The 26,471-nt window shown below is 61.2% G+C and overlaps 3 protein-coding genes across 3 annotated transcripts; all 3 read left to right on the forward strand.

Annotated features, from left to right (window-relative positions):
• Positions 1-2,923: 2,923 nt before the first annotated feature.
• Positions 2,924-9,523, forward strand: ATP6AP1 (ATPase H+ transporting accessory protein 1; the record flags this gene model as incomplete). Its single annotated transcript, XM_084258089.1, has 10 exons — positions 2,924-3,072; positions 3,321-3,447; positions 5,402-5,476; positions 6,028-6,221; positions 6,696-6,736; positions 7,345-7,430; positions 7,765-8,003; positions 8,590-8,637; positions 8,718-8,949; positions 9,202-9,523. 10 exons carry the CDS (start codon positions 2,924-2,926, stop codon positions 9,409-9,411), a joined length of 1,401 nt encoding a protein of 466 aa, XP_084114215.1. The 3' UTR covers positions 9,412-9,523.
• Positions 9,524-10,662: 1,139 nt separating this feature from the next.
• GDI1 (GDP dissociation inhibitor 1) lies at positions 10,663-15,283 on the forward strand (the record flags this gene model as incomplete). The annotated part of the gene is made up of 11 exons (XM_084258411.1): positions 10,663-10,707; positions 11,841-11,948; positions 12,076-12,175; positions 12,314-12,448; positions 12,903-13,101; positions 13,332-13,463; positions 13,864-13,963; positions 14,375-14,546; positions 14,728-14,872; positions 14,986-15,040; positions 15,131-15,283. 11 exons carry the CDS (start codon positions 10,663-10,665, stop codon positions 15,281-15,283), a joined length of 1,344 nt encoding a protein of 447 aa, XP_084114537.1.
• A 1,354-nt stretch (positions 15,284-16,637) lies between these two features.
• Positions 16,638-22,730, forward strand: FAM50A (family with sequence similarity 50 member A; the record flags this gene model as incomplete). Its single annotated transcript, XM_084258505.1, has 13 exons — positions 16,638-16,748; positions 17,645-17,729; positions 17,806-17,905; positions 18,132-18,274; positions 20,576-20,652; positions 20,765-20,831; positions 20,990-21,051; positions 21,216-21,292; positions 21,601-21,655; positions 21,787-21,835; positions 21,922-21,992; positions 22,085-22,195; positions 22,294-22,730. 13 exons carry the CDS (start codon positions 16,638-16,640, stop codon positions 22,300-22,302), a joined length of 1,017 nt encoding a protein of 338 aa, XP_084114631.1. The 3' UTR covers positions 22,303-22,730.
• Between the last annotated feature and the right edge of the window lie 3,741 nt (positions 22,731-26,471).

Consider the following 26,471-nt stretch of genomic DNA (forward strand, 5'->3'; position numbering starts at 1 on the left):
ACGTCCGCCATGGCATTGAGGCATCTTGCATGCGTAGGGCACAGGGCCTCCCAGCCAATAACAGGCATGGAGGAAGCTCTCTCGGCATCTCCGCCGGGAGAATGAGCCCATCAGAGGCTGGCGGCTCAAGCAGGGGTGGCGTGATGTGACTCGTCTTCTGCAGGGGACTCTGGCAGGGCAAGGCCATCTTATTAAGCTCAAGTACGAGCAGACCAAGAATGAGACTGCTTAGAGATAGACACAAGCGGTCAACGTACGAAGAATAGAGAGAGAATGGGTGCCCTCCCTGGTGGCGCAACGGGTTAAGACGCAGACTGTCAAGCTGTCTGCAGCCTCTGCAGCACGAGTTCGATCCCTGGCCAGGGAACAACCCACATGGTGCAGCAGACCTCTCCTGTCTCCCCGCTGCTCCCCTCAGCAGTGGATTTCAGTCAGTCTGCCTATTCTGCTGCCCGCTCTGTCTCTGCTGAATCCTCTCACCACCCACACCTCTGGCCTGTACCCCAGTTCTTGTATGCATAAGTTAATAAATAAAAAATAAATAAAGGGCTTCCCCTGGTGGCGTAGCAGTTGAGCACTGGGCTGAGAAGCTGCCCGCAGCCTCTACAGCACCTGGCCGCCAGCGAGAGTCCCACATGGCGCGCAGACCTCTCCTGCTACGCCCGCTGCTCCTCTCAGCAGTGTATTTCATCAGTCTGCCTGCTCTGCTCCCCGCTCTGGCTCTGGTGAATTCTCTCACCCTCCTGCGCTTCTGACTGTACCCAGTGCTTGTATAAATAAATAAATAAATAAATAAATTGATTTACAAGAAACCTGCCCAATTAAAAAAGAAATTGTATTGGTTTGGACAAAAGGGGACAGAGGCCTTAAAACATGCAGAGAGGACTTCAGATCCCTGAGCTGCCATAGGCCAAAAGCAGCTGGCACCACAGCCGGTGCTGATGGAGTTGGAAGGATAACTCAGAGAGGGAAGCAAGAGTCCCCGGATGGAGTCAAGTGTCCGAGGCCTCCCAGGAAGTGAGCCTGAGTCCTTGTCCAGGAGCTGGAAGCATTCAGAGCAGACTTCAGGATCTGCACTGCACCTCTCACTGGTCTTCGTGAAGGGTGTGCCTTCTGGGGTGCGTGTTCTCTTGCGTGCTGGATGTGGGGCTGGTGGGTGCAGATTACTTGTCTTTGTCCTTTACAAATCTTCATATGGAGTAGAAGCACTTAAGGAGCTACACCAACAAGCGCCATCTGCTCCTGCTCCAGGGTCTCACAAGAGTCTTGATGTTAAAAAAAAAAAAAGTCACTCTGTGGTCCAAGCAGCAAGGGGGTGGCACTCTCTGCCAGCCTGTATCTCCTCCTTTGGAACATCCATTAACTTGTTATTTTTTTTAAAAAAAAGATTTGTTTATTTACGCATACCTCTGGGGTACAGGCCAGAGGTGTGGGGGGTGAGAGGATTCACCAGAGACAGAGTGGGGAGCAGAACAGGTGGACTGACTGAAATGCACTGCTGAGGGAGCAGCAGGGAGACAGGAGAGGTCTGCTGCACCATGTGGGTAGCTCCCTGGCCGGGGATGGAACTCGTGCTGCAGAGGTTGCGGACAGCTTCATAGGTTACGTCTCAAGCCCTTGTGCCACCAGGGAGGCCCCATACATTAACTTGTATTGTGACCCATTGCCCTCCATCTCCTCCAGACCAGAAGAAAACTTGAGGTAGAGTGGGGTGTCAGACTGACTTAGGAAACACTGAGAGCCCCCACTCCAGGAATCTGCTGCTGTTCAGGGGTGAGTAAAAGCAGCTGCAGGTGAGATTCACCTCCAAGGGCAGAAGCTGCTCCCCAAGAAAACAATGGCCAGTAAGACCATACTCGCAAAAACCCCTTGCCTTTTGCCTTGAACGTTATTATTTCTTTTTGATTTATTCATTCATGTATACAAGAACCGGGGACAGGCCAGATGCGCGGGAGGGTGAGAGGATCCACCAGAGCCAGAGCGGGGAGCAGAGCAGGCAGAAGGACCGAGGGACACTGCTGAGGGGAGCAGCGGGCGGCAGGAGAGGGCGGCTGCGTGGCGCATTTCAAACTAAGTCTGGGACATCAGCTCGTTTCCTCCTAAGTAAATCCAATCGCAACTTTCCCTCAGGGATGTTTTCTGGTTGCTGTTTGTTTGTAACAATCGGCGGTCTGAGAACTCAGACACGGCACCGAAAAAGACGAAGGTCTTTATGGGCGTCCATCCCCTCGAGGCAGGGCCTCCCGGGTGCCCGCGGCAGCGGCCACGGTCTCTGTCCGCTCCGTACGGCAACCTTGGAGGCTGCACTTCCCGAGCCCACGTCGCCGGCGGCACGTCTGCTGTGGGTGCGAAGTGCAAGAGACAGTTTCCCGCGCTCCTCTCGCGGCGTCCCGGCGCCGAGGACAGCGCCAGCGCCGTCGCCGCGTCCTTGAGGCGCGCTTTTCCCGGGCTTTCCCTCGCCCTTCGGCGGCTCCGCCCCTGTCTGCAGGGCCCGGCCTCGCGGTCTTCGGTTCCCATCCCGGGCCCTCCGCGGCCCGCAGCGGTCCAGCGAGGTGCAGGCGCGGGGACGCGGAAGCGCTGCTGCCGCTTTAAGCAGCAAGAACAGTGGAACAGGGAGGGGAAGCGCGCGGGGTGAGGCCGCTACCGCGGAGCCCGCGCCGCCCCGCGCCGGCCGGTGGGTGGTGGGAACCGGCCGAGCTCGGCCCCGCCCCCTTTCCCACTTGAGAGTGCGTACCCGAGACACGTACAGCCAATCAGCAAAAAAGGAGCGGCCGTGAGTGACATACACTTGGCCCAATCACCGTTGACCCTGGAGAGCAGGCCTGAGCCCAGGCCAATGACGCCGCGGGGCGGAGCTCGGGCGGGGGCGACGGTCACCTGATCCGCGGCGGCAGTGGAGACCGAGGCTGTGGAGACCGAAGCTATGATGGCGGCGACTGCGGCGGCTCGGGTGCCGGCTGGGACGCGGCGGGCCCCGGAGCTCTGGCAGATGCAGTGGCTGCCTCTGTTGCTGGTGGCGGCGGCGGCGGCGGCCGAGCAGCAGGTGCCGCTGGTACTTTGGTCGAGCGACCGGTGAGCAGGGCGGGCCGGGCTGGGCGGGCTGCACCCCGCGCCGCGGCGGCGGAGACGGCCTCGCCCCACTCCTGAACTGTCCGCGACGAAGGGCGGCGAGGCCCAGTGGGGACTGTAGCTTGTTCGGTGGCGCGTAGCGAGTGGGCCGGGTTAGGACTCCGAGCCCCAGGCATCCAGCTGGAGTCCAGGGGCTTCGATCTCCAGCCGTGCGCCCCCGCTTGACAGCACCCGCTTCTGTCCCCCGGCAGGGACTTGTGGACTCCTGCCGCCGACGCTCATGAGGGCCACATCACCAACGACATACAGCTCTCTACCTACTTGGACCCCGCCCTGGAGCTGGGCCCCCGCAATGTGCTGCTGTTCTTGCAGGACAAGGTGCGCCTGTCCCAGCCCTATCCCTCGTCATCAGAAGGGAGGCCGGCCCCTGCCCCCAGGACACTGAGGCCCATTCTCCTGGTGAAGCTTCCCTGACCTTATTGCAACTGTAGGGAGGAGTGGCTTCTCTCTAGGAGAAGGTTCATTGGCAATGGTGAGCGCCCCCAAATGCCCCTGACTTGATTAGAAGCCAGGGGTCAGAGGCCAGATGCCTACTAAGTACCACGGTTTCATCTGACCTACTCTTCATGGACCCTGTTTATAGATTAAAAGACCAGATGCCCAATCAGGGTAAGTGACTTGCCCAAGGTCACACAGCCACTCAATGAGCGGCAGAGTTGCGATTCTAGGTGTGATAATCATACTAGAGATGACTGAGAAATGATCATTTATTACACTGTGCAAAGCTGATGTCATTATCTTGGTTTGACTGCCAAGGAAATTAAGGCTCATGGAAGTGCAAAAACAGGCTGAAGTCCCCCAGGTTATGCACACCACATTTGGCCTGTCAGATTCCCCCCACCCCACCCAACATCCCTAGATTTTGTGTGCTCATAACCAGCATGCCGTTTCTTCCTCTTGTTTGTGCTTTGCTGTTCTGTGGGCAGGTGGTGGCACTCATGCTGCCCTGCAGTTCTTCCATGTGGTAAATATTGTAGTTAGACAGGAGCTCAGTTCTATTACTTCTCAGCTTTGGAGATGTGAAATCATTCCTCAAAGCCAGCTTCTCTATAAAATGAAGACACTACCCAACACTGGGGTACTGTAGGAGCAGTTCTCAGCATCCACAACATCTTGTCAGCCCCCCACCCAGTGCCATTCACCCAATCATTCATATGCCTACTACTGAGTTCCAGGTATTGGTAAGTGCTGGGTACAGCGCAGTGAGCAGAGTGACCCAAGCCCCTACCCTAAGGAAGCGGACATTCTCCTGAGGGCAACACGGAAGTGATGGCGTGTCAGTGCTGCTGTCTTTAGAGAAGAAGGAAGCAGACTAAGGGGACAGAGTGACTCAGGCAAGGCCTCCCTGAGGAGGGGAGAGCTCAGTGAGATCCACAATGGAGGGAGGGAGGGAGCCACATGGCTGTGGGGGAAGGGTGTTGCCATCAGCAGGAAACAGCAAGAACAAATGCCCTGGGCAAGCAGTGCTCTTAGTGAAACCAAGGAAGAGCTGGTGTGGCTGGGGTGCAGTGAGCCACAGGAAGGGGTAGACGAGGTGGTCAGCCAGGAGACTGAGTTGGGAAATGGTTGGTTGGAAGCTTTGGTCCTGGAGAACCCATGTAGCCAAACTGGCTTAAGGGTCCTGCCCACAGGGATAGGAGGCCGGGCAGGTGTGTATACTAAACAGAGTGAGCTGGGGGAAGCTGATTCAAATTGCCTCTGGGCCTAACTGGGAGAAGCCAGAGGAAGCTAGCTGTGGGGTGGAGAGGCAGGGAGCTGAAGGGCGTCTCTAGGTTGCAGAGGAAAAGGGAGGTTGGCTTCCTGTGTCCAGAGAGCTCAAGACGTAGTGCTTCCTCCGGCAGGGTCCAAGCTTGCACAGCTCCCTCCACCCTATGGAAGGGTGAGGGACAGGGGCTGGTCCAGACTGGACAGAGGTGGCTCCCACTTCTGTCCATGCAATGAATGCTCCTGGCTGCCCCTGCCTTCCCCACAGTTCTCTTGTCTGTGGGCAGGCAGCTGCTGGCTCTTACTCCTGAGGTTATGGAGTCAGCTGCCCACACATTTCCTCCCAGTCCCATGACTGCCTTCCGTATTTTCTGGCCCTGCAGGGAGGGTGATTAAAAAATGGAAAACTCTCCACACCCCTCCCCAATCAAGTACACCCCTACTCACTCTTTTGATCAGACCAAGTCGGACTCTAAGTAAGATATTTCTGGCCCTGAGAATGCACACAGAAGGGGTCCGTCCCGCCTGACCCAGCTTTCTGAGGCTGTCTCCCCTGCTTCCCTGCTAGTTGAGCGTCGAGGACTTTACGGCATATGGCGGCGTGTTTGGAAATAAGCAGGACAGTGCCTTTTCTAACCTGGAGGTAAGAGTCCCTTCCCGGCTGAGGGCCCGGGCCCAGTGTATGCCCCTCCCCAGCACCACAGCAACTGTGCCCTTAGCCACGCTGACTTGGGGGTAGAAGGGCCTGAGAGCTGAGGGTCAGGGGCCAGGTGTGGGGTGTGTTCTTTTTTTAAAGATTTATTTATGCAGACAAGAGCTGGGGTACAGGCCAGAGATGCCGGTGGGGGTGGGGCGGTGAAAGGAGTCACCAGAGACAGAGCGGGGAGCAGAACAGGCAGACTGACTGAAACACACTGCTGAGGGGAGCGGCGGGTGAGGCAGGAGAGGTCTGCTTCGCCATGTGGGTTGCTCCCTGGCTGGCCAGGGATCAAACTCATGCTGCAGAGGCTGCGGATTGCTTCATAGTATGGTGCTTAACCCCTTGATCCACCAGGGAGGCCCCTGGGGTGTGTTCTTTCTGGCTGTGGATGAGACCCTGACAGGAGAGGGCTGCCAGAGAGGTTTGAGGGGGGGTGCTGGCCCAGGCCCACCTATCCCTTGCTAATTCATCCTCTGGTCTCTCCTCAAACCCAGAATGCCCTGGAGCTGGCCCCCTCGTCGCTGGTCCTTCCTGCTGTCGACTGGTACGCAGTCAGCACTCTGACCTCCTACCTGCAGGAGAAGCTGGGGGCCAGCCCCCTGCATGTGGATCTGGCCACCCTGCGGGAGCTGAAGCTCAATGCCAGCCTCCCTGCCTTGCTGCTCATCCGCCTGCCCTACACAGCCAGGTATGACCCAGCCTACAGCCTTGAGGCCCTGGTGCCACAATTCAGCAAAGATGATAGTCCTCCCACTTGGCACCTTGAAGTCTTTCCAGAAGGTGCCTTGTGTGGCCTGAAGAGGCTGGAAGGGCCTGTGCACTGCGACTCCAGGATCAGCGTCTGTGGCTGTACTGGTCGGGCTGCCAGGGATGAGACCCATGAAGGCCCTGCTTGTGGGTGCTGACTTGCCTAGCCAGGCCCCTTCATGGTGAGGGGGTGGGCCGAGGCTGGAGCAGGGCTGTGAAGGAGAGGAAGGAAGAAGGGATTCCAGGCCAGGCGAGGAGGGGGCAAGGGTACGGAGGGATGACCTGGCACCTACACGGGATCCCGGGGTCCCCAGCCCCAGCCAGAGGATGGCCTGGAGCGAGGAGCCGCTGCAGAGACTGGTGGGAGGTCGGCCTGGGTGGCCGAAGGGTCCTCAACACTGCCTCTCTCCCGCAGCTCGGGTCTGATGGCGCCGAGGGAAGTCCTCACAGGCAACGGTGAGTGGGGTGGGAGCAGGGTACACATCCCCTTCCTTGTCCAGCCCTTGGCCCCACCTCCCTGCAGGGTGGTCCCCCTGGTTCTCAAGGCAGCTGAGCTGGGACCTGCTGCCTCCCAGGTCTCCCCCCTAACCTGAGCCCTGCCTGGCCGAGTTACGGGCCGTCAAGGGGCCCTCCATGTGGGAGCCTGTGGCGTGCGGCTCCTCGAGTTTCGGGTTTAACAAGCCAGCAACAACTTGCCTTTTTACTACAAGGGCGGTCACTCCCCGCAGAAAGGTATTTGGGTGCCTCCCGTGGGCGGGCGTGGCGTTTTCAAGATCTGTGTCTCCTCGCACCACTGAGTTAGGGCTTGGCGTTAGGGAGTCGAGGCTGAGGCCACGGGCGTCCCAGGAGGTGGGGCGGGCACCTGAGGGCCGGCTGTGGTGACAGCAGGAGAGCAAAGTGGCGCAAGGGGTGCGGGGAGCCTGCCGAGGGTGCGTGTCCACTGCCGGGATGTGCCAGCGCCCAGGGTGCGGTGGCTACACAGTGGGGACATCTGTTCGTCCCCACCCTGATGATGTGGTTCCACTGACTGTCACTGACCTTCTCTGCTGTCCTGTTGTCCCCAGACGAGGTCATCGGGCAGGTGCTGAGCACGCTCCAGTCCGAAGATGTCCCGTACACCGCAGCCCTCACGGCGGTTCGCCCTTCCAGGGTGAGTGTCCTCTGGCAGGGGCTGCAGGCCGAGTCTGCCTGGAGCTGGGGTGTCGGGCCAACTTTGCGGGGGAGGCTGACTCGTGGCTCCTGTGTCCTACCTGGGGCAGCCCTCCATTGTGCCCTAACAGGCTGGCAGCCCTGGGCACTCAGTCCATGTGTTCCACTGAAGTTGGGGGACCAGGAATATCATAAGGGTTCAGGGCCAGCGGCAAAAGTTGCTGAGTGACCACTGGGACTGCAGATGAGGGAGGGTGCTGTGGCGCCAGAGGGTAGGCCACTGGGCTCAGGCCTTCATGGGGTGCTGATGGGAGGCTTGTCGGCTGTTTCTGCAGGTGGCCCGCGATGTCGCCGTGGTGGCCGGGGGGCTGGGTCGCCAGTTGCTGCAGAGACAGTCTGAGTCAGCGGTGATCCACCCCCCTGTGAGTTACAATGACACTGCTCCCCGGATCCTGTTCTGGGCCCAGAACTTCTCTGTGGCATACAAGGACCAGTGGGAGGACCTCACCTCCGTCACCTTTGGGATCCAGGGCCTCAACCTGACCGGCTCCTTCTGGAATGACTCTGTTGCCGGGTAAGCGTGACATACCTGCCACTGCCGTGGGTGGGTGTGTTGGGGGCATGTGAGTGGTGGCGAGGGGTGAAAGGTGTGGGATTGGGGCTTGCTCCAAGTTCTGCCTCCCCTTGCTCTCTCGTCCTTGGCTGGGACTTTGGTGGTCAACACATCAGTCACCTGGCACCATGGCCCCTCCCCGCTGCCCCCCCAAACCACCTCGTGGCAACTGGTTGAGGGCGCATGCCTACCAGGCCCAAGACAGTTTTGGGACTCCCGTACCCTCCCCAGGGTATGGCTGGAGATATTCCCTCACCCCAAAGCCAAACCTGGACAGCCCAGGAACACCAAAAGGGAGCTGGAAGGTGGGCCAGCAGGCTCAGGGGAAGCAGGGGAGTAGCCCTTGGCCAGAGGGGCACCCTGCTGCTGTCCTGACTTAGGATGTGACAGGGCCTCAGTTTTCCCATCTGTCGAGCGGAGCTGTTGCATCTTTGGGTGGCAGTGAAGGCCCAAGGCAGCTTTGCTGCGACTAGACCCGAGGCACTTGCTCTGAGCCGCTTGGTGCCCTCCCAGAGCCTCACACGTCGCCCCTCACTCTGGCCCGCAGGCTGGCACTGACCTACGATCGCCTCTTTGGCAGCACAGTGATGTTCAAGTGAGTCCAGGGGGTGGGGAGGTGTGGGTAGCGGGCGTGGCTGCGACTGGCACAGCCGCTGACCCTCCAGCCGTCCCCAGGTTCGTGCTGGCCAGCCGCTTCTACCCGGTGTCTGCCCGGCGCTGGTTTACCATGGAGCGCCTTGAAATCCACAGCAACGGCTCCGTTGTCGTCTTCAACGCCTCCCAGGTCACGGGACCTAGCATCTACTCCTTCCACTGCGAGTATGTCAGCAGCCTGAGCCAGAATGGCAACCTCCTCGTGCCCCGCACGCAGCCTTCTCTCTGGCAGATAAATCTGCGGGACTTCCAGGTATGGCGTGGGGTGGGTCCGGTCCTCAGAGGGGGAGCCCACTGCAGGCAGCAAAGGACTGGTAGAGGGGCCACAGGAGAGGCCCATTGGTCTCAGTGTCGCTTGGGTGTGGGTGGGGGCTGGGGAACGCAGTTGGGTGACGTCACTGGACGTCTGGACTACCCACTGACTCAGGCATCCCAGCCCTTACTGGGCCCCCCTCGGCGCGGGGGCCTCATAGTTCCTTCTGACCCATGTCTGCATGTTCCCCAGATCCAGGCCTTCAACGTGACAGGCGAGCAGTTCTCCTATGCCAGCGACTGCGCTGGCTTCTTCTCCCCGGGCATCTGGATGGGGCTGCTCACCTCCCTGTTCATGCTCTTCATCTTCACCTATGGCCTACACATGATCCTCAGCCTCAAGACCATGGACCGCTTCGATGACCACAAGGGCCCTACCATCTCTTTGACCCAGATCGTGTGACCCTGCACCCGTGGGGGGGTTGAGGGCACGAGGGGGTCCAGGTTGTCATTTTCCCACCTTGAGGCATGCGGGACCCAAGGGCTTCCCTCCTCCCACCATAGCATGACCCTCAATGTCCTCCCAGCTTGCCTTGCTCCCTGTTCACCCCGCTGAGGGGCTTCCCCGGGGCTGCCGTCCTGATCTCTAAGACAAGGTGTACATATTATGCTTAGATAGTAGGTGGCGTTCCCCGGCTCTGTCCTCGAGAGGGCAGGATGCCTGCGTTGTAGGGCCCCTCTGTCCCCTCCTTATTTATTCTCATCAGCGCCTCACCCCTTGCTGTTCATAGTGCTTTTGTGTAGCCATTGCGCCCTCCCGGGCTTGATGGGGCTCCCGGTGGCAGTCAGGAGCAGAAGGGTCCCTGAGTTTGGGGGGTGTGAAGTACTAGGTAACTGTTCTGCCTGGCTGTCCTTAGCGTGTTTTGGTGATGTGCTAGCCATAGCAGTGCACTGGGGCTTATTTCTGTGGCCTGGGAAGGAAGGGACCTCCAAGGCAGGTGGGCTGGGGGTGACTGCTGGATTCCTGGCATGTTCCGTGGGGGCTTCCTTCCTAATACAATAAAGATGGGTCGCCATGCTTGGGCCTCTTGTCACTCATTCCTGCCGTGGGCACAAGGGATGCGCAGGAGGAGGCGCCCGGATGTAGCGGTGCCAGGTGGGGGGAGGGGGGAGGCCGGCGGGCAAGGCCTCGCTGGGGGCCCCGGGCCCGAGCCAGGGGTCCGGAGCGCGGCGGCCGCGGGGCCCCCCACCGTCGCGGACGGGGCGTGGGGGAGCGGGCCGCAAGCTCCCCGCCCCACGGGGGCCGCCTCCGACTGCCGCAGCGGCGCGCGCCCGGCCCGCGGGGCCGCGCCGAGCCTCCCGAGGGGCGGGGTGGGGCGGGGCGCGCGCGGCTCCCGCGCACGGATCCCTCGCGGCCGCAGCACCGGTCGCGCCCGCCCCGCCCCACCGTCAGCCCGCCACCCCCCCCCTCGCACCCCCCCCGCCGCTCCCCTCGGGGCCTGCGGCGAGCGGCGTGTCCCGCGGAGCCGCGCTGGTGCCGGCGCTCGGACCCCGCGGCCCTTCCCGGAGGCGCCGGGCGCGGCGGGGCGCGGGGCGGGGCGGGACTCTTTGACGCGGCGGAGGGGTCGGGCGCGGCGCCGCCATCTTTGGCCAGTGCGGCGGCGCTGAGGCGAAGGAGGAGGAGGAGCCGCGCGGCGCTGCACCGAGCCTGACCATGGACGAGGAATACGACGTGATCGTGCTGGGCACCGGCCTCACCGTAAGTGCGGCTTCGGCCCCCAGGCGCCGCGGCGCCGCAGCCCGCCCTGCGAGGCCGTCCCCGGCCTCTCGTCACTGCCGTCCGCGGCGCGGCCGCTTCGCGTCTCGGCTCCCCGAAGACAGCCGGAGCCCCCCGCCTCCGCGAGGGCTCCAGTCTCTGTCCGCCGCCGAGGCCCCGTCTCCAAGAAACCATCCTTTTCCTGACGCCCCCTCAACTCCCGGGCTCCGGCCTCTCCCGCTCCCGCGCCCCCTGCCCCGACCTGCTGAGCCGGGAAACGCACCCCCGGTAGGCCCGCTGTCCCCCAGGGCCCCCGACGCCGCCCGCCTAGCTTCCCCTCCCATCTTGCGCTAAGCCTAGTGGGGGTGGGGCCCAAGGACCTCGGATCGGGCGTCCTCGCCAGGGTGGGCCCTCAGTCTGGCTCTCTGGCTGCTGCTGGGACCGGAGGAACCCGGGGAATGTTCCAGAAGGAGCAGCAGTGGGGGTAGTGACCACGTTTCCGCTACCCCACCCGGGTTTCCCATGGAGACCTCACGCTGACTAGTATCTACATCCTTTGTCCTTGGGCTGGTGACAGTCACCGGTGGGGGTGTCTTCCCCCTGTCCCCATACCCTGTTGCACGGCTACCCGGGAGGCTCATTCCCCCCCCACCCGGGGGCCACAGAAGCCCTTCCCATGGAGGTGAAGGCAGGGTCGGGGGCTCCTGCCCGCTAATGGGAGCACCCCAGAGCGGGGCCCGCCTGTGGACTCATTGTCATTTCCCCTCTGGCCCCGGCGCTCTGCAGTGTCCCCTCCGTGGCTCATTGTGTCTGTCTCGGCTGCCTTTTCTTCCCGCTCGCCGCAGATAGGTGCTTTTCTTGGCATCTCAGTGGTCAGAGCCCCTCCGCGTGTCTGCTGCTCACTCTCCCTCTCCCTCGACACCCCGTTACTCTGCAGCGCGTCTACCTGTTTGCCCAGCGGGTCACAGTCACTGGCCGGTTGAAGTGCTCCCGGGGGTGTTAGGGGAGGAGACGCGCGGTGGAAGGAGCTGTCCACCGGGGCGGAGTTCTGATTTTGCTCTCGCTCACGTTTGGGGCGGGAACAAATCCGCCGGTGGGCAGCTGGGAGTGCAGCGAGTGTCGCCCCTTTTTTCCAGGAATGCATCCTGTCGGGCATCATGTCTGTGAATGGGAAGAAGGTGCTGCACATGGACCGGAACCCCTACTATGGGGGTGAGAGCTCCTCCATCACACCCCTGGAGGAGGTGAGCAGCCAGGGTCCTGCCCATCCCTGGCAAATCTGAAGCTGCTCCCCAGGGTTTCTTGGGGGGGGGCAGGAGCGGGAAGAGGCGGTCCTTGAGGTGCCTCTCTTTCTCTCCTTCCTGCTTGCAGCTGTATAAGCGTTTTCAGTTGCTGGAGGGCCCCCCTGAGGCGATGGGCCGGGGCCGAGACTGGAATGTTGACCTGATCCCTAAGTTCCTCATGGCCAATGGTGAGGGAGGTGAGGGGGGTGGGGTGAGTGGGACAACCGGAGGAGGGTTCGGCTCCAGAGCAGGGACAGCCAGACCAGCTGGAGCTTCTGGAGCGAACCCTGCTGACGTTGCTGTCTCCCCCTGCCACCCCCCAACAGGGCAGCTGGTAAAGATGCTGCTGTACACAGAGGTGACTCGCTACCTGGATTTCAAGGTGGTGGAGGGCAGCTTCGTCTACAAGGGTGGCAAGATTTACAAAGTGCCATCCACCGAGACTGAAGCCTTGGCATCCAGTGAGTGCGGGTCTCCTGAGGCAGAGACTCACGGGGCCAGTGGTCCAGGCCAGCGTGTCCCTTGCCCAAGGTCACATTCCTCATGCAGCTCCAGAAGCCCCTTGCCTCGTCTTCCCTCTTATGCTCTGACCTCTAACTAATGCTGTGGCCGGGAGGGACGTCCACAGACAGGAGGATTTGGGGGGTAGGGGAGGCTCTTTCTTGAAAGGCTTTGATAGGGGCCCCACCTCACCTGTGAAGCATCCGCACGTGTCAGAGCCTGGAAGGCCCTCGGAACCTGTCCAGGCCCACTCCCCATTGGGAGAGAAAGGGTCACGGAGCCCAGGAAGGGCAGAGAGGTCAATGTGAACCCACACAGCGAGCGGCAGCGTGCCAGGAGCTGGGGCGCCTGGCTGGCGGGAGGAGGCCAGGTGCGCGCGCGGCAGTCGGCAAATTGTCCTCCCCGTCTCCACAGACCTGATGGGCATGTTTGAGAAGAGACGCTTCCGCAAGTTCCTGGTGTTTGTGGCAAACTTTGATGAGAATGACCCCAAGACCTTTGAGGGTGTCGACCCCCAGAACACCAGCATGCGCGATGTTTACCGGAAGTTTGACCTGGGTCAAGATGTCATCGACTTCACTGGCCACGCCCTGGCGCTCTACCGCACCGATGAGTTAGGGGAAGCCGGCCTGGCGGAGGAGCCCTGGCTCGGGCTGCAGCCTGCCCATTCCACCCCCGCCCGCTGCTCCGTGGCCAGCGGGCCCCTTTCCGTTCCTTCCCTCTGTTTGAACCACGGTCTTCCCCAGGCCGTGGAGGGTCGGGGGAAGGCTGGCTTGATGCTTGGGTGGGGGTGAAGTGGGGGTGCTGCTGGCGGGGCCTCTTCACCCACCCTTGTCCCTCCAGCTACCTAGATCAGCCCTGTCTTGAGACCATCAACCGCATCAAGCTGTACAGCGAGTCCCTGGCCCGGTATGGCAAGAGCCCATATTTGTACCCGCTCTACGGCCTCGGCGAGCTGCCTCAGGGCTTTGCGAGGTGAGCGCCTGGCTTCTCTCCGTTGGCAGCATCTAGCAGGACTCAAGTTTAGGGTGGACACAGCCCCGTGGGCATTTCTGCGGCCTTTCCTCCTTTCCCATCAGGGCGCGAGTTCACTGGGCACCGCCTCAGGGTGACGGGCAGTGCGCCCGGGCTCCGCAGAGGGACTTGCTCAGCTCCCTGTCTGAGTCCGGCAGTGCTGCGCCTGGGTCTAGGGCTCCGGAACCTCCCCCAGTGAGGTCTTTTCCAGAGCCCTTTGTTCTGTTCCCCCAGGTCATCTCCATGAGGATCTGTGCCCTCATGCTGGCCTTCCCTGTCTCAGCGGTGGGTGGGGGGCTGCCGTGGCACCCGTCCCCATTTCCCCTGGGAGGGGCTTTCACGGCACTCTCCCCCACGGCAGGTTGAGCGCCATCTATGGGGGGACATACATGCTGAACAAGCCCGTGGATGACATCATCATGGAGAACGGCAAGGTGGTGGGTGTGAAGTCCGAGGGAGAGGTGAGCCTTTCGCTCCGCTGTGCTGGCTGGGGGCCGGGGGGAGCTCAGTCCCTGCCCTGGAGGCGCTTGTCCCAGCGACCCTGACTCTGTAGGCCTCGGGTTGGGGAGTGGGGCTCCGGGAGTCTCCTTAGTCGTTCCTGTTGCCGAGAGAGCTTTTTCAGTGCCCACGGGCCGTGTTGGGTCCAGCCAGTGTTCCTGATCACGCGGTCTCAGCCGAGAGTGGCTTTGCCTAGCCCCTGCGTGTTGGGCCCCCTCGCTGAGGCGCAGGCCACAGCTGTGTGCTCCGGGCGGGCCAGTGGTGATTGCTCAGAGCTGTGTCCTGACGCCAGAGCCTCCAGCCCTCTCTGGGCCCAACCCTGTGTCTGCCCAGGGAGTGACTGGACAGGGACGAGTCCTTTGGTGCTTCCATAGGTGGCCCGCTGCAAGCAGCTGATCTGTGACCCCAGCTACATCCCAGACCGTGTGCGAAAGGCTGGCCAGGTTATCCGCATCATCTGTATCCTCAGCCACCCCATCAAGAATACCAACGATGCCAACTCCTGCCAAATCATCATCCCCCAGAACCAGGTCAACAGGAAGTCAGGTAGGTTTTCTTCCAGTGCGCTCTGCCTCCATGGGCGAAAGGGGACCCACGTCATAGTTCCCATGCCTTGGGCCCTAGGGTTCGGGTTCTTCCCCCTCGGTGCACGTGGCGGTGTGGATGCTGCCTGCTGTGGGGGTGGGTCTTCCGCGTGCTGGCATTCACGCGCCCTTCCTGTGGCCAGACATCTACGTGTGCATGATCTCCTACGCGCACAACGTGGCTGCGCAGGGCAAGTACATCGCCATCGCCAGCACCACAGTGGAGACCGCAGAGCCTGAAAAAGAGGTTGAGCCTGCCTTGGAGCTGCTGGAGCCTATTGACCAGAAGTGAGGGGCCAGCCAGGCTGGGTGGAGGGAGGAGCCTGAGGGGCTGGGGGCAGCGGCCAGGGAAGGCCAGCCTGTCTGTGACACCCGTCCCTGCTCCTCCCCCTGCCCCTCAGGTTCGTGGCCATCAGTGACTTGTATGAGCCTGTCGACGACGGTGCCGAGAGCCAGGTAAGCAGCCAGTCCCGGCCCTGGCTCCTGGCTGTGTGCCCAGAGCCCCTGCCCGGCTTAACCCGGGCCCCGGGCTCTGGCTGTTCCCAGGTGTTCTGTTCCTGCTCCTATGACGCTACCACACACTTCGAGACAACCTGCAATGACATCAAAGACATCTACAAGCGCATGGCAGGCTCCGCCTTTGACTTTGAGAACATGAAGCGCAAACAGAACGATGTCTTTGGAGAAGCCGATCAGTGATTGCTGACCACCCCCCACCCCCGGCCCTGATGCCCTCTCCCCATACCCAAGTCTGTTCTCTAGGGTTGGGGAGATGGGTGTGGCTGGGCACCCCTGTCTCCAGCACCCTCTGCTTCCCCCACCACATTCCTGTTACCCACCTCATTGATTCACTGACCAAATCCTTAACCTTAGTGATGGTTTGGGACATGGGGGTGGGGAGGCTGGATAGCATCCTCTTTCTTGACCCTTCCTTATCTTGGAAAAGAGGGTTCTGCTCCTTGTGTTCGTCTCTCCCCCCACCCTTAATTCTTCTGCTGTTTGGGAAGAAAGTGGAGGAAAAACTGACTTCTGCCCCCACCGCTCTTACACCCACTGTAGTGGCCTTTGGAGATGACCCCTGCCTCCCCCCACCAACTCTTGCTTGTTGGAGAGAAGGGGCCCTCCCAGCACAAAGTTGTGTTCCACCCTACCCCACCCCCATAATTTATTCTAATTTATTAACCTGGGCCCACTCTGAGAAGGGAGCCCTGGCTCTGGCCCAAAGCCTGGCCTTGGGGCTGGGGCACCCCCTGCCCCGCCACAGCCCAAGGGGGGAGGGCTTGGGCAGGCCCCTGTGGAGGTTGATCTTGCCGTGTTTGTTTCTTGTCCTGTGACTGTGTCTGGTGCTTGCTGAGAAAAGAAAAGTGAGCTAAGCAGGAGGCAGTGGGAGAAGGAGCCACACTCCAGTGCTCGCCCCGCCCCGCATCTTCCTTTTGTGGTGGGAAACCCTTATCTTGCAAAGTGGACGTGACCCCTTCCCCGACTCTAGTGTATTTCACAGAAAGCAAACCTCCCAATAAAACTGTGTTGAAACCCGAGCCCATCTCCGTTTTATTTTCCAAGAGCTGGGTGCTGGGCCGGCCCAGGCTGTTTGCGGAGCTTGGGGCTCTGGCACCAGTCACTGGAGCTCCCAAGGCAAAAGGGCCGCGGCGGAGTGTTGGCTTGGGCGGGGCCCGGGTGGGGGAGGTGGGAGAGGGCGCCGGCCGCGGGTGGGGGTCGCCGTGGAGGAGGCACGGAAGCCGTGAACGGCGCGGCGGAGGCGGGGAGAGAGCCGAGGTGCCGGGGGTCGGCCCACGGGCGGGGTTCGACGTCACGGAAGTGAGGGGGCCGGCCCCGGAGTGAACGCGAGGAGGCCGCGAGGCGGCCCGGCCTCGGGACGAGGGTGCCCCCGGGCGGCGAGGCGCGGGGCGGGGCCGGCGGGGTCACGTGGGGGCGAGCGCCGTGCGTCTCCGGGCGGCCGACGTCGGGCGCGAGCATCAGCTGACTGCGCGGCCGCCGCGGAGCTCCGGAGTCTCGCCGGGCCGCTCTCGCCGCCGCCGCCGCCGCCGCCGCCATGGCTCAGTACAAGGGCGCCGCGAGCGAGGCGGGCCGCGCCATGCACCTGATGAAGAAGCGGGAGAAGCAGCGCGAGCAGATGGAGCAGATGAAGCAGCGCATCGCCGAGGTGCGGCCGCGCCCGGGCCCGGAGCATGCGCGCCGCCCGCTCCCCAGGGCCCAGCCGGCGGGAGGCGCCTGGCGGGGCGGCGCGGCGGGCTCCGGACTCCTGCGCGCGGGTGGCCCCCGGGGAGGAGCGCGCCCGCGCCCGTCCGCTCGGGGGTGACATGGGTCCGGGAGCTCGCGGCCAGCCTCCATCCCGAGGGCGCCGGTCGTGCTGCCCTTGGGGGCCCTGGAGCGCCCCTCGCGGGCGCGGGGCATCCAAGCTCAGGCCGCTCAGCCCCGACAGCGAGGCCTCTGCGCTTGTGCCCTGGAGCTGGCCAGTCCCGAGCCTGGGCCCACCCGCGGCCCGGGTTCGCTCCCGAGCCTTCTGCCCGGGGGAAGGCGGGCAGGAGCCCCCGCAGTTCCGTCAGGGCCCCAGCGAGAGGCTGGCGGCGGCGGCCAGTCAGGAAGGGGGCAGCTCCGCGCTTGGGTCCTTGGGGGAGACTTGTCGAAAGAGCAGGCCCGCCTTAGGGGCGCGTGGCCGGCAGCTGGGCACCGTGCTCACTCTGTCCTTCCCGAGGCCCGTTTCTCCGCTGGCCGCCTGCTTCAAGGCCACAGGCGTGAGGGGACCTCGGTGGGAGCGGTGGGACAGGGCCCCCGCCACCCTTCCCTGTCACCTCTTGGCTTGGGTGCCCAGAGCCACCGCCCAGACGCTGGGCATGCAGAAGGCCAAGGCAGCCAGGGTCCTCAGTGTGGGCGTGACGGGGGACAGCCTGAGGCTCCCTCCGTGCTGGCAGCAAGGGCCAGTGTCCCAAGGTCACAGCAGTGAGAGCCCAGGCAGCCCGGGAGCAGAGGCCAGTCCTGTGGCCTGGGGGCTGGCGCTGGCTCTCACTGCGCGCCCCCGGCCTTCGCCACACCCCACAGGAGAACATCATGAAGTCCAACATCGACAAGAAGTTCTCAGCGCACTACGACGCGGTGGAGGCCGAGCTCAAGTCCAGCACCGTGGGTGAGCAGCGCTGCCCTCCCGGGGCGCGGCTAAGCCACCTGCAGGACTGACACCCCTGCACATCCCCTCACCACAGGTCTCGTGACCCTGAACGACATGAAGGCCAAGCAAGAGGCGCTGGTGAAGGAGCGGGAGAAGCAGCTGGCCAAGAAGGAGCAGTCGAAGGAACTGCAGCTGTGAGCCCCCTTCCGGAGCCCCCTGTCAGTGCGCGTGTTCTGGTCCCCTGAAACGCTAGCCAGTCACGTCTGGGCCCTCCCTTCCGCACACCAGCCATCCGGGTCAGCCTGTGTGGTCACCACAGCCCAGGCCAGCAGCCTCCTCTGGGCTGGCCCCAAGTAGCCCCCACAGGGAGCAACAGCGGCTCTTGGCCCTGGAACCTGACCCCTCTCTACCTCTTCGCAGGAAACTAGAGAAGCTGCGCGAGAAAGAGCGCAAAAAAGAGGCCAAGCGGAAGATTTCCAGCCTGTCCTTTACCCTGGAGGAAGAGGAGGATGCAGGCGAGGAGGAGGAGGAGGCTGTGGAAGAGGAGGAGTTGGAGAGGGAAGGTGAGGACAGACTTGGAGTTTGGCCCGCAGAGCTCTGCCCTGGCCCCACGTCACCCAGCGACCCTCCTGCGGCTGAGGGACTCCAGCCTATGGGCTGGAGGCAGCCATGGCCAGGCTGGGGCCCACCTAGAAGACCTCAGAAGCTGCTCTTCATATGCACCGTGGACAGACTGGAGCTGGCCGGCTTGTAGGCCTTGGTGTGGCAACGGAACTGCATGGGTGCTGCCAGGTGGCCCGTGAGCGCCGAGCTGGCGTGACTGGGATCCCTCTGTGGCGGTTTCCATGGCACTGGGGATGCCCACAGCATTTCGGTGGCTACTGACGGGCAGTGCAGATCTTGGCCGAGGGGATGGGGTAACAGGGGCGCCTGCGGCAGGTGGGGGTGAGTGGGTATGTTATGCCGGCTCCTCGCAGCACCGGGCAGGCAGGCAGAAGCAGGCACCATCCCTCTCGTGGGAGTCCCCCAAGCCGGCCCAGAGCTCAGGGAAGCATCCCAGAGGCCACGTGGCTTGGTCCTTGAGGGTGGGTGCATTTCTTTTTTTTTTTTTTTAACTCTTTATACCTTTTTTTTTAATAGAGGCATGTTTTATTTATTTATTTGTTTGTTTGTTTGTTCTGTTTATACAAGCACTGGGTACAGTCAGAAGTGCGGGAGGGTGAGAGAATTCACCAGAGCCAGAGCGGGGAGCAGAGCAGGCAGAAGGACCGAAGGACACTGCTGAGGGGAGCAGCGGGCGGCAGGAGAGGTCTGCGCGCCATGTGGGACCCTCGCCGGTGGCCGGGGAGCAGCCGGGGATCGAACCAGCGCCGCAGAGGCCACAGTCAGCATCGCAACCCAGCGCTCAACCACTGCGCCACCGGGGAGGCCCCCCTTTTTTTTTTTATAATTGTTTCTTTTTTTTTTTTTAAAGATTTATTTTTATTTATTTATACAAGCACTGGGTACAGTCAGAAGCGCGGGAGGGTGAGAGAATTCACCAGAGCCAGAGCGGGGAGCAGAGCAGGCAGAAGGACCGAAGGACACTGCTGAGGGGAGCAGCGGGCGGCAGGAGAGGTCTGCGCGCCATGTGGGACCCTCCTCTGGTGGCCGGGGAGCAGCCGGGGATCGAACTGGCGCCGCAGAGGCTGCGGGCAGCTTCGCAACCCAGCGCTCAACCGCTGCGCCACCGGGGAGGCCCGAGGGTGGGTGCATTTCATCAGCAGCTGGCGCTGGGGCTGACTGGTGGAGGCAAGTGCACTCAGAGTTTGGGGGGGCTTGTTTGAGGACCTGGGGGCCACACTGGGTGGGACAGCTTTGAAAGGAGTCACACTGTCAAGAAGAGCCTATGAGCATAAGCTGCATGTCTGTGTGCCAGGGGCTGCCACTTTGGACAGCGTAGATCCAGAGGGAGGCTTGGGGGGTGCCTCTGTGCTCTGGAGGTTTTGTTTGAGGGCCTGGTCTTCAGCCCCAAGCTTGAGTGGTTCTCTGGCACAGCCAGGCTCAGGGAGCCCTGCCCTGGGTCCACAAGGGCCACTTGAGGCCAGTCCGCCAGGCCTGCGCTTCCCAAAGAGCACTCCAGGGGTCTGAGACTTAGGGGGCCTGCTTGTCAAAACTTCATAATCTAACTGAGATGTTCTTTGCCATTGGCACACTCGTTTTCTCACGAATGGGCAGTAGCATTTTCCACAGATCATGTGACTGACAAAGTTGTGGCTTCAGTAGCTAATATAGCACATGCTGCCTTGTTCTGGAGGTTTTGTTTCTAATTTGATGGCTTTCCGTGTCTACACCCCTCCCATAACAGCTGTGCAGAGTTCCCAGTCACTTGTTCATCCGTGTCCTATTTGGGGAAACTGAGTCTCAGCGTCCAAGATGGTAGCCAGCCTGAACTTGTCCTTCTTGCTGCTAGCTCCAGTGTTGGCAGCTGTGGGCCTCTGGGCTTCAGTTCCCTCGCCCTGGAGAAAGGCAGGTCATGTCCTTGGGGGCTGTCGTGAAGATTGGATGGCATCAGTTCTGTGACCAGAATGAGCCCCAGCCCCTGAGGACGCCCCTTTGGGCCCTGGCGCTCATGCCCCAGGGCCCCTGAGGCACTCCAGGTCTCTGAGGCGCTCCAGGTGCTCGGTCTCCAGTCTCTGTCCAGACTGCAGCACTGGAGACCGAGGCCAAGGCCCCCAAACAAGAGTGCTTTTCCAGTCTCCAGGGGTGCTGTGAGGAGCCAGGACAGTCCAGGAAGCCTCCAAGGGGGTGGCGTTTGAACTGAGGCCCGAGCAGCAGAGGTCGGGGGCTGTGGTGCCACTGACCGCTGCTTCCTTTTACTCCAGAGGTCACCACAAAGAAGAGGAAATTGGGGAAGAACCCAGATGTGGACACCAGCTTCTTGCCTGACCGAGATCGTGAGGTAAATGTGACTCCAACCTTGACTCCAGCCTTGGCAGAGGCTTTTGCTCAGGAACTGGCGCCCTGTGTGCCCCCCAAGCTATCCCAGGCCACCCGCCTTTGTCTTCTCCCAGGAGGAAGAGAATCGGCTCCGGGAGGAGCTGCGTCAGGAGTGGGAGGCCAAACAGGAGAAGATCAAGAGTGAGTGTGCTGCGGGTTGCCCAGGCTGTGGGGGTCAGGGGATGGGGGCCCGGCTGGCTCTCCTGCCAGCAGCTTCTCGGGCAGTGCCCCAAGCCCTTGGGAGCTGGTGGGCTGGGGACACTGTGCGCTGGAGGCCCAGAGGCGGTTCTTCCCTGTAGGCGAGGAGATCGAGATCACCTTCAGTTACTGGGACGGCTCGGGCCACCGGCGCACCGTCAAGGTAGGCGGGACAGGGCCTATCCTGGGCTCAGCCACCCTTAGGTTTCGTGGGAAGGAGCTTTTGGTCTGATCTTGGGACACCCACAGGGAGGTGCCGGGGGGCATTGCGGCTCCAGCCCTTCCCAGCCCTTCCCAGCGCCTGGTGTTCTGGGCATTGATTCGCAGATGAAGAAGGGCAACACGATGCAGCAGTTCCTGCAGAAGGCGCTCGAGATCCTGCGTAAGGACTTCAGCGAGCTCAGGTAGCACCATTGAGGACTCGTGTGAGCACAGGCCTAGCTCCGACCAGAGCCCCATGGGGCTGCTGCTTTCTGTGGGCCAGCTCCCTGCCCGGGCAGTGGCCCGCTGGGTGCCAGCACCTGGGAGGAGTGGCAGGCTCCATTCCGCCCCCCACCTACTCGGAGTTCTTCTGGCCAGAGGTGGAGGCGTTGGGACTTGAGTCCTAGGCTCCCCAGACCTCGCCGCCAAGTGTCCTGAACTGCCACCTTCGGCTCCAGGGCTGGCCTCCCAGCCGGCCCTGCCCCAGCAGCCCTCCCCGTCGTCTCCGCAGGTCGGCAGGGGTGGAGCAGCTCATGTACATCAAGGAGGACCTCATCATTCCCCATGTGAGTGCCGGCGGGCAGACGCAGCGGGGTGACAGGGCCTGGGCTCGGGCCGCGGGTCAGCCACTGGTGGACGGACAGCGGGAGAGGCCAAGGTGGCCCCTCAACTGTGCCTTCCTGCCCTCTGCTGCCAGCACCACAGCTTCTACGACTTCATCGTCACCAAGGCACGAGGGAAGAGTGGTGAGTGCCCGCGCCCTTCCCCCCGAACCTCACCCAGACGCGCAGGCCAGAGCGCGTGCCAGCTGGGACGCTTGCCTCTCCCCCAGGGCCGCTCTTTAACTTTGACGTCCACGACGACGTGCGACTGCTCAGCGATGCCACCGTGGAGAAGGATGAGGTAGGGGCTGGGGCCGAGGCTGGGGCTGGGGGGCGAGAGGCAAGGAGAAGCAGGGCCTGAGCGGCCCCCCATACCCCTCTCCGCCCCTGCAGTCGCACGCGGGCAAGGTGGTGCTGAGGAGCTGGTACGAGAAGAACAAGCACATCTTCCCCGCCAGCCGCTGGGAGCCCTACGACCCCGAGAAGAAATGGGACAAGTACACGGTGAGGAGGCGGCCCGAGGGGCAGTGGTGCCGGCCCGGGGAGCCGCTAGGGGACCCCTGCTCAGCTCAGCTGTTCCCTGTCCCTCGTCCTCACCCCAGATCCGGTGAACAGGAGGCACACAGCCTGGTTCCTCCAGTCCCCCCATCGTGTCTCCTGGCTGTGGGTGCCCAGCTCCCCTCCCGCGATGTGCCACTCCAAGGAGGACAGGACTGACCCCCTGACCCTGGCATTCTCAGCATTCGTCTCATGACAAAAAAATGTCTACGTTGGAGCTGGAGTGACCGTGCGGTTTTGTTTTTTTAAAAAAAAAAGCAACACTTTTTTGTTAGATAAGATTCATATAATGTAAAATACACCATTTTGACCATTTCACAGTCTGGAACCCACAGGCGGTTTGTATATTCACCGGGTTGTGTAATCACGAGCTTCAGTTCCAGAACATTCCATCACCCCCAAAAGAAGCCCATCCCAATGAGCAGTCTCATCTTTCCCCTCCCTCCAGCCCCACCCCCCCTTCTGTGTCTCTGTGTCTCCGCTGACCTATTCTGGATGGTACATGGACGTGGACTCAGTGTTTCTGGTCTTGTGTCTGCCGCGAAAGCGTGTTTGGCAGGGCTGGGATGCTGGGGGGAGGTCGGCAGAAACATGAGTCTGGAGGCAGAAGGAGGCATTTGTGACCCACTGGGCCGTGGACAGGGCCAGCTGTCCCTGCGGCCAGCCTGCCTTCCACAGGCACCCGCATGGCACTGTGCTTCTTTGCTGTGGGTGCCCATCCTCCGGGAGAGGAGGGGTGTCCCACGTCCTTAGGCTCCTCTCCAGTCTCCTGGCTGCCCCACAGCTCCGCACCCTGAGCACAGCTCAGCAAACCCGCCCTCGGCCTCCTTGCTCCGGGCCCTTCTCAGCATCTGCCCCCAGTGCCCATGGTCCCGGTGGGCCACCCTCCCTGGGGCTGTCGCTCTCACTGCTCAAGGGGGCATTCTGGCATGGGGGTGTGTGCTGTTCTCACAGTGCCAGTGGCCCCTGCTCCCCAGCCCCCACCTCAGCAGCGACAGTTCCCTTTCCCGTTGGGTAAGCTGAGGCAGGTAGGCCCAGCTCCAAGTGGCTGAGGAAGGCAAGCTGGCCTGAGGCAGAGCTGACTGGACAGGTCTGGCCCACTGTGGCAAGTGCACAGGCCGGACAGCAGTGAGGGCCTGGAGACTTGGCCCATGTGGGGACTTTTGTGCCAGGTTCTTCCATGGCAGGGACCTGGGTCCCGTTCAGCTGCAACCTAGGCAGGCCCAGCTGGCAGCCGGGAGCTCTCAGATGTCTGTGTCCTGTGTCTGGGGGGCGGGTGGAGTAGGTCAGAGCACGCCCGGGCGGCCAGGCCTGACCCTAAGCCCCAGAGAACCTCAGCAGGGCCTTTGGCTGGGCTCCGGGACCCTGGGGCGGGTCGTCTGGCCGACGGCACCAGCTCCCCCTGCCCTCTGAGAAGCAACCGGAACAGGCTAACCAATAGCACATGGCTTCCCAGAGAGCTGCCTTTGACCCTGTAGCTTCTGGAAAATGAGGTCCTTGAGGTCGAATTATGGGTTCTGGCAGGAAAGGACCTGTTTTTTTTTTTTTTTTTTTATTTAATAGGGGCATGTTTATTTATTTATTTATTTATTTGTTTGTTTGTTTGTTTGTTTATACATGCACTGGGTACAGTCAGAAGCGCGGGAGGGTGAGAGAATTCACCAGAGCCAGAGCGGGGAGCAGAGCAGGCAGAAGGACCGAAGTACACTGCTGAGGGGAGCAGCGGGCGGCAGGAGAGGTCTGCGCGCCATGTGGGACCCTCCTCTGGTGGCCGGGGAGCAGCCGGGGATCGAACCGGTGCCGCAGAGGCCGCGGGCAGCTTCGCAACCCAGCGCTCAACCTCTGCGCCACCAGGGAGGCCCGGAAAGGACCTGTTTTTTTTTTTTTTTTTTTTTAAAGATTTATTTATTTATTTATACAAGCACTAGGTACAGTCAGAAGCGCGGGAGGGTGAGAGAATTCACCAGAGCCAGAGCCGGGAGCAGAGCAGGCAGACTGATGAAATACACTGCTGAGGGGAGCAGCGGGCGGCAGGAGAGGTCTGCGCGCCATGCGGGACCCTCCTCCAGTGGCCGGGGAGCAGCCGGGGATCGAACCGGCGCTGCAGAGGCTGCGGGCAGCTTCACAACCCAGCGCTCAACCGCTGTGCCACCGGGGAGGCCCAGGAAAGGACCTGGTTTCTGGAGGCAGCCTGACACCCCTGGGAGTCTGGGGGTGGGAGGGAGCCCAGAGGACCAGGGGGAGTGTCAGGGATGGAGATCCACACTTCCTCAAGGCAGGTGTGTGTGGGGGGAGGCGCCTGATCCCAGGCCAGGGCTGGGCCAGTGTGGATAGCGAGGCTGGGCAGGCATCCAGCCTCATCCCAGAGGCTTGCTCGTTCGTGATGAATGTGTCTGGTGCTCTGGCCGCAGAGACGGGGACAGGTGCTGTCTGGTATTTCCAAGAACCAGCATGGGTGGGCGCCAGCTAAGTCCTGAAGACACGACGGAGAGCACAGCCAGTCTTGCTCAGCTGTGTTCATTCTGGGGTGGCGGGGGTGGGGGGGAAGCACGTGCACGCCAGTGTATTATATAAACAACAAATAGAGAAACAACAAATGAACAAGGAAGATGAGAACTTTCTGGCATGGTGACATTGAGGCTGATGTCTGAACAAGTGGAAGTCCACCGCTCCTAAATGGGCACTTAGTAATTCACTACATGGTGCCGCTACTCTCTCTGTCTACCTCCAGAATATTCCTCATCTCAAATGGAGAGCCCATTTCATGAAACAGTCTGTCCCCAGCCCCCGTCCCCAGCCCCTCACAGTCACGAAGCTCCTTTCTGTCTCTATGCATTTGCCTCTTCTGGAAGTTTCACAGAATAAAAATCAACAGGATGGGCAAAAAGCTAAAATATAAATAGAAAGAAGTGATCTAAGTGTATTTCGTGTGAATAACATAACTACAGAGGAAATCAAAACAAACCCAAGCAACGCCTGAACGCAGCATTTTTACTGTGTGCCCTGTGTCTCAGGGCAATGGAAGCTGAAAAACAACCCCGCAAAGACCCCCAAACGCCACTTAGTAGGTTGGGTTGCCCTGGCAGGCAGCTGCTCGCCTGGCCTGAGCCATCGGCAAATGTCCCCAAAGCCCACATGGCTCTCCCACTGCTGGCCTGGGGGCAGCTAAGCGCGTTGGTCGGGGAGTTGGAGCGTGAGGACAGGAATCGGCAGGCACACCCAGGCTGGCGGGCACAGGGGCCATGCCACACGCACGCACACTTCCCAGTTCTGCGCACTGAGAGCGCAAGCCTCAGCCCCTTGTCTTGATTTCTAAATATTATTCTCCCTAACAGGAACCAGGCCTCCTTGAAAATATGCCTGATTACGGTCTAGGGCAAGCGAAGGGAAGGAGACATCCCAGAAGTTCTTGAGGCAAAAGTAATAAAGAGGATGGTATCACGTGCCAAGGGCACAGGCGCCACCTGTAGGGGCCAGCTGGGAGGGATGTCGGGCATCGAGGTGAATAATGAACAAGAGGGAGCACTGCTAATGAACACTGCTAATCACAGCGCTGGGGCCACAGAGGAGCTCTTCCCAACGGCTAGCTGCTGAGGGATAATGCGGGAGGGCAGATGCCCCAAAGTGGGGTAAGTGAATCATATGGGGCTCCGATTGTAAGTGAATCATATGGGGCTCCGATTCTTACTTCCTTCAGGAATCACCACCGTGTTTCCTGCAGTGGCTGCAGCAATTTACAGCCCAGGGGCAGTGGACGAGTGCTCCCTTCCCGCCCCATCCTCCCCAACACTTGTTTCTTGTCACTTTCATGACAGCCGTTGTGTGCGGCAGGCGATGTCTCACAGTTTTGACGAGCTGTTCCGTAATAGTGAGTGACGAGGATCGCTGTTTTTTGTGTCCGTGGGCTGTCTGTTTTCTTTGGAGAAGTGTCTATTCAGATCAGCTCCTTGTTTTTTAATTGGGTGGTCTATTTTGTTGTTGTTGGGATGGAATACTATGCAGCTATAAACAAAGATGAAATCCTGGATTTGCACCAACATGGATGGTCCTAGAAGGGATTATGCTAAGTGAGATCAGTCAGGCAGGGAAGGGAACACTATAATTTCACTCATAGGCAGAAGATAGGGAAAGAAATACAAAAACACCTACACTACAAGAACAAAATAGTGGGGACCAGAACAGGGGAGGGGGAGAGGTCAAGCAGAAGGGATGAACTGTGTGG

The sequence above is a fragment of the Talpa europaea genome, assembly GCF_964194135.1.
Source record: "Talpa europaea genome assembly, chromosome: X".
In the NCBI taxonomy this organism is placed as follows: Eukaryota; Metazoa; Chordata; class Mammalia; order Eulipotyphla; family Talpidae; genus Talpa; species Talpa europaea.